General features: G+C 44.1%; 1 protein-coding gene across 1 annotated transcript in view; it reads right to left on the bottom strand.

The window, feature by feature from the left end:
- POLE (polymerase (DNA directed), epsilon, catalytic subunit) overlaps positions 1 to 14,905 on the bottom strand; it is a 56,906-nt gene that overhangs the window by 18,805 nt on the left and 23,196 nt on the right. The window contains exons 21-31 of the mRNA XM_015425136.1: positions 13,921 to 14,069; positions 11,713 to 11,805; positions 11,052 to 11,196; positions 9,575 to 9,732; positions 9,135 to 9,330; positions 6,421 to 6,635; positions 6,125 to 6,227; positions 5,922 to 6,002; positions 4,701 to 4,823; positions 1,784 to 2,002; positions 1,248 to 1,457 (exon numbers count right to left, since the gene is read on the bottom strand). Of these exons, the coding sequence (XP_015280622.1) occupies positions 1,248 to 1,457; positions 1,784 to 2,002; positions 4,701 to 4,823; positions 5,922 to 6,002; positions 6,125 to 6,227; positions 6,421 to 6,635; positions 9,135 to 9,330; positions 9,575 to 9,732; positions 11,052 to 11,196; positions 11,713 to 11,805; positions 13,921 to 14,069 (1,692 nt within the window). The remainder of the gene's footprint in view (positions 1 to 1,247; positions 1,458 to 1,783; positions 2,003 to 4,700; positions 4,824 to 5,921; positions 6,003 to 6,124; positions 6,228 to 6,420; positions 6,636 to 9,134; positions 9,331 to 9,574; positions 9,733 to 11,051; positions 11,197 to 11,712; positions 11,806 to 13,920; positions 14,070 to 14,905) is intronic.

Below are 14,905 nucleotides of genomic sequence, written 5' to 3'. Positions count from 1 at the left end.
TCCTAACTCCCTGGAGAGGCTTCTCTCTCTCTGGTAATGTACCACCCCCCCCTGACCTTTATAAGGGACTGCCTGTTAGGTGGGTCAGAGCTCCCAGCACCCCTTTCAAGCTCTGAGGCCTCTATGTCTCCTGCTGTCCAGCGTTTTTATTTAAATTTTTCCTTTTTATTTTTGTCATAAGTCAGGTTACATGTAAATCATACATATGAACAATATCAACAATTCAGTATTAAACTAGTTAACATCAAAAGTCAGAAAAATTACAACTGTTTTTTACAGAATTAAAAAATATACAGTCCATGTTAATGTCTCATAAGTCCAACACAATACGAATCCATGTACTCCTGAAAATATTTGCATAGTGTCAAAGTAATATTCAGCACCCCTTTCAAGCTCTGAGGCTTCTATGTCTCCTGCTGCCCAGCGCCTGGTCACCACAGGGACAGTTTACTGCCTTGCGTGCCCCTGGAGGCATAGACGCTTTTTAGCTGCTATCCTTCCCCCCGGCGCTCCTTTTAAAATGGCATGTCTGAGACAGTGGAGGTCTACGTGGTACAGAGAACCACGGCCAGTATCCAAAGTAATAAAGTATTTGTTAAAAAGAAAATGTTTACAAGCATACTTTTAGCACAGCACCAAATTAAAAAAAATGGGTAAAAATGCAAATCCTCTGTCCCTCTCACTATACATGCCCTATCAGATGTTAAAACAGGACAGGCTTCTTAAGCTTAGGAAGTCACAAATCCCTACAAAGGTACCATTGCTTTGAAGCTCTGTCCAGCTCTTTTAGGTCAACACATGGTCAGTGGCTGCCTTCCCACTGGAGAGGTCTGCATGCTTTCCTTACTCAGCACCAAAGGAAAAAAGAGCTTCTTCCTCCTGCAAGGAGCTTTTATCATATCTGTTTCCCCTCCCACTGACCCGGCCAGGCCAGGCCAGGCCAGGCCAGGCGAAAGAAGCAGTTCCTAGCAATCTCCAGGAATATCTTTCCTAGAGACCTTCTAGTGTTTTCATACCTCCAAATCTTTTTTCCCTGCTAGAAGGAAGGGGGAGGGCTTGACCTACCCGTTATCTCTCTGGCTAGATCTACTAGCATATGTATAAAGGTAAGCCGGAAAGCAACTGCACAGACTCCCCCACCGCCCCAAGTGGAGGCTGTGCTCTGTGCCAACCTCCCAGGAGAAAATGCATTTCTTCACACAGGTCTCACTCTTCTCTTTGCAAACGGTTCCCCCTACATGCCTTACCTGCACAATCTGCCATGGTATGTCCAAGATGCTGCGTGCTGTCTTGCGCAAGTAGTTTCCTAGCCCTCTGGCTTGACCATCCCGGATCAGCCCCCCACCCAGGACTGCCTCGCCATCTGCCAACCGCCGCCTTTTCCGGCGTTCGAGGCGCTGCCGAGCCTGAAGCTCCCACTTCTTCTTGTGGTACCGCAGCCAGACCAGGCGCTCTTCCTGTGGGGAGAGACACAGCTGTTGGTCAAACCCTTTAACAACCCTATTGTGTAAACTGAAAATACGGAAAATGTGTCAAATAATATACTGAATGGCAGATTCTGTAAATTACAGTGTAATCACACAGTGAACCAGGGATAATCCCACCCCTGGCATTTACACAAGCTCATTTGTGTATACCCTAAGAGACAGAACCGTTAGGCTGTCCTTCCCTTACCCAATTTTAATTATCATTATTCCATTTTCTCAAGAAAATGCCCAGGAACAAAAACAGCCTTTTACCACCTTGTTGGCTATCCCAAAACAATGGCAACAATGTCACTTGCCTTCGTGGTGCCAGTGGATGGGGGCGGGCCCAGAATCTCCCTCCAGGATTGGGTTAATTCCAGATTCTGGGATTGCAGCTGGCTCTCCTCAGCTGTAGGGATACGTTTACGTTTGCTTGACAGGGGAACCCTTGTTTGCAAAGGCTTGGCAAGCCCAAAATCTTCCATGTCGGTAGCCTGTGTGCACTGAGTGCCATCCTGTGGCACATTAGCAGTGACCTGAGTGGAAAAAACAACGGCAAGTCAGATCCAGCTGGCAGAGAAGGCAATGAAGGTGTCTTCTAGGCTTTTGGTAATCCCAGTGTCCCAACGAATGAATCCATGCTCTCAACTCTGTATCGACTCACAGGCAAACCGCAACATACAAATTAACTAACAAAGCCTTGACCTTCTGAACACAACCTCCAGACTCTGCAACTCTGAATGAAGAAGGGGTGGAAGTGGGAGGTGGAATATCACTGGCTGTGCATGCCTATTATCAACAATGGACAAGAGTAAGGGTAGTAATTAACCCACCTGGTCACAGTTACATGAACTAAGAGCTAGACTGTATCACAAGAGTTATTTGGCACTATATGTGTCCTTCTGTTTCTAGGGAGGAATTCAACTTTTACTTCTTGATTCCAGAAATCTAAGGATGCGGCCTGACACCAACACCATTTTAAATCTTCATGCCTGCTCAGCATTTTTGTCCAGGTTGCTGATGGATCCAGATCGTAAGATCACTACCCTAGATACCTGCCCCCCCCCCACCTCTTGCTTTATTTCTATAACATCCAACCTGATGAAGAATTCTGGTAAACTCCACAGAGTGCATAGAAGGTATCATGTGGATTTTCTTCTTGCTTTTGGATTTTACTTTGGACCAGCATGGCAGTCGACAACTTCATAAGAGCTGGACTAACTTATAACAGGTCACAAAAGTATTAGGAATTAAAGCAACAGTAGAGAGAAGAATCTTCTGAAATTTGGAGGGGAGGGGGGGGGGGGGGGGAGAAGAGGAAAGAAGAGATGGACCAAGCATGGAGGGGCTCCAAGAGCATGAGATGGGCAGACACAATATTTTTATCAGCCTAACACCTACTTACCTATACAGAGAAAGGGTTACCAACTCTCTGGAGCTTTCCCCCAGCAACAGCAGCTAAGCAAGTTGTTAAAAGGAAGGATTTGACACCTGTCCTAATAGCAGAACTGCTTGTTATTGCCTTCATACTGGTGCCATTTAACCAGGCCTTTAACATCTCGTTCACTGGTCAGACTGCTAAGCACCAGCTTCTGAGATGCCTCCTTTTTCATTGCAATGGCTGAGGTCTCATAGTACTACCACAAGACAGACTGACAACAGATAACATTCTTTGCCCTCCCTAGCTGCTTTTAATCATTGCCAGGGGTCTCGATGAACAATAAGTACACACCCAGCACTTGGGCGGGTGGGGGTGGAGTAGCTGGGGAGAAGACTTTTAGCTATTACTCTAATGCAAAACTGACCTGTCCTGGTCTTTAAGCCTAGCCCTGGAATCCTCATAGGAAGGGAAAGGCTGTGGCTCAGTGGCTGAGCATCTGCTTTGTTATGTAGTGGGTCCCAAGTTCAACCTCCAGCATCTCCAGTTAAAAGAATCTTGTAGGCAAATGATGTGGAAAAACCTCCTGAGACCATGGAGAGCCACTTCTGCAAAGAGTAGACAACACAGACCTTGATAAACCAATGGTCTGGTTCAGTATAAGGCAACTTTATATGATGACTAGGAGGGGAAGATGAAAATTCCTGCTTGTGGTGGGTAGGTTTTAACTTTGCTTCCTTACAATTAAATTGCATTCATATCTTTGACTACCACTTGTTGCATTCAGCTAACAAACTCTGGGTGGAGGCATTCATTATCCACTAGCAGAGGCAAGAAGGAGAGTTGACCTGGACTATGGGAAAGACCTTTCTGCAATCCCCATGCTTGGCTCCAGCTCTTTTGCTCGTGAATGATGTGGCTGATTAGCAGTGCCCCCAAATGGCAACTCTGCTGGGCAGGGGTTTGGCTTCTGGGGAAATTCTTCAGAAGAGTCGGCCGTATTACCAACTGAGAAGGAAAAAGCTGTCAACTAGGATGCTGGAGCTCTCCTGGCCAGATCTAGCCCAGAAACACCATTCCCTCCCGATGGCTAAATCTGATTTTCTCACTGTCAGCACATGGAGGACATGAGTGCAGGAGCACTCCTCATCAGGGTCAGAGCCAACATACAGTGGAATGTTCCAAGAAAATCCTGTTGCTGTTAAAGGGGAGCGGTGGCACAGTGGGTATATCCCACTGTCTTAACGTCTGAAATGAGTGCAGCAGCACTCCTCATCAGGGTCAGATCCAACATACAGTTTAATCTTCCAAGAAAATCCTGTTGCTGTTAAAGAAGGCAGAGCCAGAAAAGGTGAGAGTGAAGGAATGATAGGAATGGGCCTCCTCTTGCTGGAACTGACCAAGCAGGAGATCATTTGCATAGCCTAGCTTCCAAAGTAAAGTGGGAGGAGTCATCCAGTTCAGGATAGCCTTCATCATGGAAGCAGAAAGGGTTTGGAGAGCTAGCAGGTGTAGTTGTTCCAGTATTGGACAAGGACCAGGGAGTTTGGGTTCAAAACCCCACTCAGCCATGACACCTGCCAGGCAAACTTGGTCTAGCCACTCTCTCTCTTAGCCTAACTCCCTCACAGAGTTGTTGTGAGGATAAAATGGAAGAGGAAACATATACACCACTCAGCTCCTTGGAGGCCAGAAAAAAAATGCTAGATCGAGGCCCTCCCCAATCTTCTCACTCAAAACTTCATACTGTTCAGGCTGCTTTTCATTTAAAGAATAAAAAAGCAGCACTGCTGGTACATTTATATGCGTGCAACACACAGTTAGCTTTTCAGAGACTTCGGCCCTCTTCTGCTTACCTGTCTCTTGCCCTCACTTGTGAATAGCTCACTAATTCTCTTCTGTTTGTAGACATCATTTTTCTCCAAGAGTTTCTTGTGCAGCCAGTCAGGATGGCGGACCCGAGGAACTGGGTTCTTCACCTGCCAGGAAACTGTGGATTACTTTTCTGGCAGGTTCTGGCAGTTGTCCTTTGCTTTTTCTAACCCTGCCAGAACCCTACCACTTATTCATGAGCAGAAGGAAGTCAGTGCCACTAAGAATGCATACAACCACTTCCTAGTCCTCCAGTGTTTCCAGGTAATCATGTGCTAGTCAAGTCACACCTGTCAATCTTAGGTTCTTTACCCCAAACCGATGTACAGAACTATTTTATATATTAGGCTTTCAAACATGCGGAAATTGGTGCAGTATCTAGAGGATTTCTGTTTTCATTTATAAAACCAAACAGATGCCGCAAATAGTCCAGCTTTTAAGAAGTTGGAATCTGTATCTTGGTTCTTCATGAAGTAGCCAATGTTATATAAGACTTTTATGATCCGCCCACTCAAGCAAAACAACATAAGGTGTCCAAGTTCTTTAACTGGATATTTTGAGAGTGCTAAACAAGATTCCAAATAAGGGAGAAAAGTACAGGGTTTGCTTAATATGATTTAATGAGCATGATTTTTCTTTGTATAGAACTTGTTTCTCCTTGATACAGAATACAAGAAGCTCATTTGGGCTTTGGTAGAAGCAGAAACAGAGACCCATGGAGTTAATTAGGTACAAAAGGCATTTCTTCATGGATGGAAGCCACCAACCTAAGTTTCTTTTGATGTGGTCCCCACAATTAAGTTGTTAGAAACTTGGATAACAAATACTGCAGAAATCTAGATTTATGGTGCATAGTGAATGGCTGCAGACTATAAACAATCCTGGCCATATCATTGGCAGCATGAACAAAGGATACTGTATGAATGTGCATAAATCCAGAGTTCCCATAAACACGTGGAACTCTTGTGAATATGGTCTGCGTCACTCATTACAGTGCAGAGGCCAGCAACAGGTATGGCACCCCTACGATTCTGAAACAAGTGGGACAGCACTTCTGGGTGGCACAGCTCAGTCTATGCATTAGTTTTCATGACTGCAATAAACTATTGGATCAGGACAACAGAGCTTAATAGGACAGCTCATCATACCAGGGTTATTCTGAGAGCCCAGGCTCCCACTCATCATTCCCCCCTCTCCTCAGTCACCTGCTGCAGTGCTGCTGGGATGGTGATGATTTTCTGGATGGTGCTGCCCAGTCTCTCAATGTAATAATCCCAGTCTAGGATCTGCAACCAGATACATAGAACTGCGGTTAAGCACAAGGTGAATGAAGAAAAAGACTTCTGCAGGGAAAACCAACAACATTGTGCATCAGTGCCAGCAACAATGGGCAACCCTGAAAACTTACGGTTCGGATGTCAAAATCCTGCAGTGAAGGAGTCTTCAGCCATTTCCGGAGATAGTGCCTTCGTACTGAGAGCTCTGCCTGGAAAATGGCCAGTGGGATGGCCCTGGGCAAAACAAAGACGACATTACTATTACTTGTTCAAAAGAGGTTTTGAAGACAAGCAGAGAGCCCCTCCAGGCTTTTTCATCTTGTCAGTCATCAGGGAGGTTGGCCGTAGCCTCTTATTTTGGTCTGTGTTTCACCCCCCCCCCTTCTACAAAAATACAACCATTGCCCCTTTCAGCTCCTTGATATACCTCTCAGTGACTGGGGAGCCTTCTGGTTTCTTAGAGATAATAAATCGACAGCTCAGGCCTGCATCCTTCACCATCTGGTCCCCCAGGAATTCAGCCAGGCGCTTAGCTGTGCTGATAGAGGTGGATTTTTGCTCTCCATAATCCTCCAGTTTGCGTGACATGGATCGGTTTTCAGAGATCAGTTCGAACAGCTCTGAGTCAGGCATGTTGGCACCCTGTGAAGAGAATTGTGATACAGTTGCCAACAGTTGCCAGATTCAGCTCTGAGACCTGAAGATGTTGCCTGCTGACAGCAAAGCTGGCCCCTCACTTGGTAAGAAGATGTTTCAGTCATATTCTGAGACTAAACCAAAGAGGGAGAAGCAAAACAACAAAACTTATGTGAGACAAAAGTATGAAGTCACTAAAATCTGCCTCCATTCCCAAAGACCAGAAGGTAGCCAATGTAACCTGCATCTTCCCAGGAGATCTGGGAAAAAACAGGCCAGTCTAACATCGACACTGTTGGTGGAATCTGTTCTCAAAGATAGAGTTAGCAGGCACATTGATGAACAAAAGCTATTGAGGAAGAATCAGCATGGATTTCGTAAGGGAAGAAATTATCTCCCTGACCTTCTAGAGTTCTTTGAGGGGGTGAACGAACATGTGGACAAGGGTGACCCAGTAGATGTTATTTATGTAGACTTCCAGAAAGCTTTTGATAAAGTTCCTCATCAAAGGCTTCAAAATAAACCCAGCAGTCATGGGATAATACGACAAATCCTCTTGTGGATTAGAAACTGGTTAGTTAACAGAAAACAGAGAGTGAGTATAAACGGGCAGTTTTCACAGTGGAAGGTGGTAAGCAGTGGGGTACCGCAGGGCTTAGCACTACGTCTGGTGCTTTTTAACTTGTTAATGATTTGGAGTTGGGAATAAGCAATGAAGTGGCTAAGTTTGTGGATGACTAAGTTTTTCAGGGTGGTGATGACCAGGGAAAATTGTGAGGAGCTTCAGAGGGATTTGTTGAGGCTGGCCAAGTAGGCATTGTGGCAAATGAAGTTCAACATGGGCAACTGCAGAGTAATGCACACTGGAGCCAAAAACACTAACTATAAATATATGTCATCTGGTGCTTTTTAACTTGTTAATGATTTGGAGTTGGGAATAAGCAGTGAAGTGGCTAAGTTTGTGGATGACCTTAGAGGGAACATTGGTGGGGACCAGGGAAAATTGTGAGGAGCTTCAGATGGATTTGTTGAGGCTGGCCAAGTGGGCACTGTGGCAAATGAAGTTCAACATGGGCAACTGCAGAGTAATGCACACTGGAGCCAAAAACACTAACTATAAATATATGTCAATGGGGTCTGAACTGGCGGTAACTGACCAGGAGAGAGATCTTGGAGTTGTGGTAGATAACTCACTGAAAATGTCAACCCAGTGTGCGACTGCAATAAAAGAGGCAAATGCTATGCTGGGGATTATTAGAAAGGGGACTGAAAACAAATCAGCCAGTATCATAGCGCCCCTGTATAAATCTATGATGTGGCCTCACTTGGAATATTATGTACAATTCTGGTCACCGTATCTAAAAAAAGATATTATAGCATTGAAAAAGGTGCAGAAAAGGGCAACTAAAATGATTAAGGGGATAGAACACCTTCCCTATGAAGAAAGGTTAAAGAGGTTAGGGCTCTTTAGCTTGGAGAAACGACAACTGAGGGGTGACATAAGAGGCGTACAAAATTATGCATGCAATAGAGAAGTTAAAAAAGTACTTTTCTCCCTTTCTCACAATACAAGATCTTTTGTGCACTCAATGAAATTAATGAGCAGTAGGTTTAGAACAGAGAAAAGGAAGTACTTCTTCACCCAAAGAGTAATTAACATGTGGAATTCACTGCCGCTAGAAGTGGTGACAGCTACAAACACAGACAGCTTCAAGAGAGGATTGGATAAACATATGGAGCAGAGGTCCATCATGGCTATTAGCCACCAAGTATCGATGGAACAATATGTCTGGGGCAGTGACGCTCTGTATTCTTGGTGCTTGAGGGCAACAGTGGGAGGGCTTCTGGCCCTGCTGGTGGATAACCTGATGGCACCTGGGTTTTGGCCACTGCATGACACAGAGTGTTGGATTGCATGGGCCACTGACCTGATCCAACATGGCTTCTCTTAGAGATCTGGCTATGGAAAATAGGCCCCATAATGTGCATTCTGCATATTAGCAGGTTTTAATATGCAGAACTGGGGAAGCATTTGACAAGCAGGAGCCTAACCCTAATTGGACAGGAATGCATATGGCCAAGCTCTATGGACAAGATTTCATATGGCTATTACTATTTCAACCCACCCTACACTCAGCTACACCTGCTTCTTAAAAATTATATGGGGCAGCCACTGAAAACAGTAGCTCTGTGCCCAGTTCTGCTCCCTCAACATGTAGTTCAAGTCACTTGATGTTCATTTTCACCTTTCTGTAAGTGGCTACCAAAGATATATGTCAGTGATGATAAACTGCATATTGTAGTGAGATCAGGGCATGGGGTAAGATAGACTAAACAAGGAGGAGAAAGCCTGGCTAATTTCACTGGCCAGATATTATCTGTAGTGTTGCTGTGTATGCCCTGAGCCTCTTATTTCAATTACCTCCACCCCCTATACAAATATTATCTGGAAATCTGATTTCTTTAATACAATCAAACCCGTGATTCTCCTATAGCGTAACTCACCTTGCTGTAAAGGACATCAAGCCAATAGTCAGCCACTTTGGCAACTGACGCATAGACTTCCTCCAAGGTGGTGCCCTTCAAGAAAGCCTCAAACACGGATGACTGGAAGATCTTAACCAGCTGCAGCTCCCCACGCCGCTTCACCTCAAACCCTTTCAGCTCTGCGAGGGAGCCATCTTCATTAAACACAGCATATCTGGGGGACAGATTATACATATCAGCTTTTAAAGACTGAAATCTATTCCCACCACCTACCCCCAACTACTTGTACTTTTGTTAGGGCCTATATTAGATTCCAACTTCCAAAGGAAGTTGCAAGTCCCCACTTATTTACTATTTAGCAGTGATGGTTCGACAAATGGTCTTATCCTTTTCCAGTTCCTGCTCCGTGCCAGTGGTGGGCCTGCCCTACTATCAGTGAGCATTCCCTGGCTTCTTACCTTTTCTTCAGCTTCTTGCCCTCTTCCTTGGAGGCAGGCAGAATCATTGCCAGATACGGCCCATCCACCTCGAAGAAAATGCTGTTCTCTGAGCGAGTAACATACGTCAGTGAGGCTGGGTCCAACAACTCCTGGTACTGATCATTTGTGAACCCTTCCTGTAAGTACAGAGCAACAGATTTATTTTATTGCTGTTCCAGTGCTGCATCTTAAATAAGTTGTCACTGGAGGCCTGGAAATCCAAGGACATGAAGTGAAACCAAACAGTCTCAGCTCCCTTACAGGGGATGGGTGACAAGATAAACCACTGTTGGGAGCCACAGGTCACAGTCCTGTTTGGCTGCTCTGCCCCCCTCCAGGGTGGTAAACCAAACAGTCTCAGCTCCCTTACAGGGTGGGGGTGGTACATTTGGCAGGGTGAACAGGAAGTTCAGGGAAGCATACTATCTACTCCAGTGTGAACTGCTTTGTGGATCTCCAAGCTCTCAGGCTATTCCCAGGAATCCTTTCAGTAATCCTTTCAGCTGGAAATTCCAGGGATTGAGCCTGGACCCTTCCATGTAAAAAACATGTTGTTCCACTGACCTCTCCCAAGATAATCTATTTATCTTAACCACTTAAAGGGTGTTCTCCACAGTGTGGTGAAATAACTAATTCCAAGGCTATCTGTGTAAAAATTATTACCATGGAAGATAAACACTTAATCAGGACTCTGCTGAAACTCAGACAGTAACTGCCTCCTGTAGGTCTACTAACAGCTCCAGATCAATGTTTTTCAGTATGCCTGGGTGTGGAATGGCCATTCATACAGTAATAGAGTTGCCAGAAAGACAACCAGGCTGTCCTAAAATAAAGGAAAAAGGAAGCCACCAAAGATATTAAGCTTGGAGTATTTGTACACAAGTAGAAGACGAGGGGGTCCCACAATGGTTGAACGAGAGAACAATGCCCTTTATGCACAGAAAGAGAGAACCAGGACAAAAAGATTTATTAAAAAGTGCGACCTGTAAACGTATTTGGAGTTATGTTTGTTCTTCTGTCCCTACATAAAAGACTAGCTTGGCCAACATGCATTAAGGAAAATTTTTTTTGCCACAAAATGCAAGATTCCCAAAACTTCTCCTACATACAGAGTAATTGGGAGTAGGGAGCCAGGGAAAATGTGGGGTTGTTAACATGAGGAAGTCTCTACAGAGGTAAAGAGAGCACTAAACTTGCATCTCTCTAAAAGTTTTTTGCAGCGGCAGCACTAAGAAGATTCTTATTTCTGTTACTAGAGTGACAGAAAGTAGATTTAGAGGGGAACTCTTCATTAAGGTCTAAAGCCCTGGGTCTGCATAGGTAAACTCCACTTCCCTCTTGACCATTTCCTGAAGGCTTGCAAAATGGCTAAGTATTTGCTTTAAGGTTGGCTGAATGGACCTAACAGGTCTGGTGGGGCTTTCTGGTCCCCTACTAAGGCATTAACCCTCCTCACCTTCACCATAATGTTCAGCATTGCACCTGGATATGAGATTGTCACTTTGGGCTTCTTGGCATTGGTTGACTGGATAACAAAATTTTCTGGGAAGCTGTTTGGAAGGACACACCAGATCCCATCAGTGTCCAGCTCCAGCGGTCTCCTTGAAAGGATAAACAGGAGAGCATTTACAGATGGTGATCAGAGGACATATTATAAGAATTTACTGCTGAAAGAACTTAATGCTGCCAGAAATGTCTAACAGATGGAGAGGCAGCACCCTCCAGAGACAAGTACTGGATTTTCCTCATGGCTGATCAACACAAGAAGCTTGCTTCTTTCTTTTACATAAAGAAAGCAGCAGACCTTCAAAACAAAGCCTTCCTATTGTGGATGGAACACTGCACACCAACAGCACCAAACAACAGGAGAAAAAAACAAACAAAAATCAGCTGCTGAAAAGAAATTCTCGCATTGGAAAAAGTACCATTATACCTTCGGAGCAATTAGCTCTTCATCAGGTTCTTTGACAGTGATTTATTGTTTTTATGATTTTTTTGTTCTGGAGAGGTGGCCTGGACATTTTTCAAATTAAAAAGGAGAATGTAAAGAGAGAGCTGGTCCCAAAAGAGAGCTGATCCCAGCTAGCTCCTGAATGCAATTCAAATCAAGCACTCACCCAATTTGCTCAATCAGCTCCCTGGCTTGCGTGATGATGTTTGCACCAGTGAAGCAGACAATTCCAGCCATTTCCATGGAGTACCACCGAGCCCTGTGAGGGGAGTAAAGAGAATATAAAAAGAGCCCAGCTACATCAGACCAGTGGTCCATCTAGTCCAGCATCTCATTTCATAAAGTGGTCTACCAGTTGCCTTGAAGGGCCAACAAACAGGACAGAGAGGCCAAGGCCTCCCCGACGTTACCTCCTAGCACTGGTTTTCAGAGATTTATTGCCTCTGAATATGGTGGTTTCCTTTACTCACCATGGACAGTAGCCATTGATAGACCAATCCACTATGAATCTGTCTTAACCTCCTTTTAAAACCACCTACACAGGTGGCTGTTACTACCTCCACTGGCAGTGAATTCTGTAATGTAATTACTCACTGAGTAAAGAAGTGTTTCCTTTTGTTTGTCCTATACCTATTGCCGATCAACTTCATTGGATGTCCCTGAGTTTTAATATTATGGGAGAGGGGGAAAACCTTCCCTCTACCCACTTTCTCCACCCCATGCATAATTCTATCCACCTCTATCATGCCTTCCTTTAACCTTTTTTTTTCTAAACTAAAAAGTCTCAAGACTCTTCAGCTTTTCCTTATAGGAATGGTGCTCCAACCCCTTGATCATCTTGGTTGCCCTCTTCTGTACTTTTTCCAGCTCTACAATATTGTTTTTGAGATACATTAACCAGAACAGTACACATACAGTATTCCAGATGCATCAGTGCCATAGCTTTACACAAGGGCATTTATGGCCATTTTATTCTTAGGGGGACTGATGAGAAAAGAAGGTTCTAACCCCAGACTTTCCACTGGGTAGAAAAATAGTTGGTTTATGAACAGATTATGAAGAGTTATTGTAAACTGCTTCAAAGGTATCCATAGAACTGGTGTAGCATGATGGCTGTGAAATGCAGCTATGAAGAAGGAAGCCCACAATTCAAATCTCAAGCAAGCCTCTGTTCTATCAGTCTAGCTATGAAGAAGGAAGCCCACAATTCAAAGCCTCTGTTCTATCAGTCTTCCTCTCCTATCTACTTATCCATCCATAAGCTAGTTCCCAATATTCTACTGTCCTTTAATGTGACTGAGAAACAGAACACAGATATACTATAGGTGATGGCAAGTCTGCCCTCCAGCTCTAACCCTGGAGATCTTGGTCATCTATATCTGGATGGCAGTGGAGAAATGTATCTTATGCACAGAGTGCACTGTCTGCCTGTCACATACCCTACATCCATGATTATGGGCATTTTGTTAGCCGTGATAATAGTAACCCTCCTTTGTGAGGCTGCTGTAAGGATCATCAAGTATATATGTGCAATGTTCTGAATGCTTAAAATGCAGAACATGTATTTAGTATCAGTAGTAGAATTCTAACTAAGACCTTTCCCACATGGGTTATTTGTCCTGGGTTTGATGCTGCTGGGATGTGGATCCTTTCCCTATTGCTTTGTGGTGCATTTGTATGCCTTCCAGGATTTCTCCAGCTTTTCTCCAATCTTTCCCAAACAAAATTTCCTGGTCCCCCCTACACAGCATCCATTTCCCCTGGCTATGTCCCTGCAGTGGCCATTTCATCATCTTCTAACAGGGGTCTTTTGAGATTTTTTTTAAAAAAATCAGCTATGATGCTATAACAATATTCAATTGCTATCTATTATCAGGTTCTTTGGATTGCCAGCTTTCATTTTTTAAAAAGTCGGGTTCTCACCCCTTTTGTTACATAGATATAAAGGGAAAGGCATATCTCTGCAACAAAAGGCACTAAAGGCAGGCATTTTTTTAAAATGAAAGCAGACAGTTTAGAGAACCTGATACATAGTTTGTCATAAAGATATTCAATTGCCAATGTAAACAAACCTGGAAACGCCTTGATGCCTGGCAGTAGTGACTGCTAGGGGACTGATGCAGGGAAACTATGGGAAAATGTGCCATGTGGAAACTGTTGCTGCTGTGCTGTATCAGCAGCTGCAGAGTAATGGAAAACTCCAAAGAAGGAGGTACTATGGAACAGGAGAATTAGGCATTGGTTAGACAGGGTGCTTGGAAATAAGTCTCTCTCACAAAGCCAGCAAGTAATCGTGAGGAAGGTGACAGCACATCTGTGGCTCTTTCTCACCTTTAAAAGAGAAGAGTATTCATGTATCTCTACTCCCACTCACCCTTTGCGCATGACATAGCCATAAAAGGAGTTGAGAATGCACTTGTGCGCCAGTTGCAAGGAGTCATACAAGATCTCCATATTCTTGCAGCGCTTCACTTCAGAGGCATCACCCATTTCCACGGCTGCAGCCAGTTTCTTCTTCCACACCTGGAACAGGCATATATAAATAAAGGACGTGTAACCTATCCACATCACTGGCTACCTCCAACCACCCTCAATGATAAGCTTAATGATTTACAATATGGCTGGGTGCAAAGCTGAGGTTTATTGGCATAATCTCTGCCCAGGGTTCAGAACCCAGCCAACACCATGCTGTGATAGTTGTTCTTCTGAAACCTAGAAGTGTTAAGTGCTCTTTCTTCAATGACAAAAATATTACATGGACAGTACAATCCCAAGCACAGTCACACACTTCTACGCCCTTTGCCACTGGACTTAGAAAGGTGCAACTCTGCCAAGGAATACACTGTAAGTGTTGAAGTTCAGCTATAAGGTTAGGGATAGTTTAAACACAAGGAAATGCAGAACTGCCTCACTGGCCACTATGGCAGATCATGAGATAGACAAACAGAGGCCCTTAAATCCATCCTTTCAGCTATTCATTAGTTGGATGCCACATCGAAGAAAACTGCTCAGATAAAATTATACAATTTCTTCTAGCCCTTTCCATGCTACCAAAAACTAATTCATTGCACAGTTTGTGAGCTGAACATCTCACATAGCTCTTAACCAATTGCCCTGACTTAGTTCACTGGATGTCTACTAGCTCTGTTGATTCATCCACCACAGCAGAGGTATGGCAACTGTGCTAAAAGAAACTGCTCAGTTTTGCAACTTACTGGTGACTTGGCTTAACAGCTGGTGCATTTTGTTAAGTGGTTTTTTTATATTTGTGGGTTGGAAAGGAAGCACATGAGTTTAAAGGCTATAAAGCAGCATCCTAAAATTAACAAGATCAAATGAATGGCAGCCAGTGAAAATAG

This window comes from Gekko japonicus, unplaced genomic scaffold (genome assembly GCF_001447785.1).
Source record: "Gekko japonicus isolate JY-2015 unplaced genomic scaffold, Gekko_japonicus_V1.1 scaffold3774, whole genome shotgun sequence".
Classification (NCBI taxonomy): Eukaryota; Metazoa; Chordata; class Lepidosauria; order Squamata; family Gekkonidae; genus Gekko; species Gekko japonicus.
The sequence above is the reverse complement of the archived record's forward strand: the minus strand, read 5'-3'. Positions and strand labels throughout refer to the sequence as shown.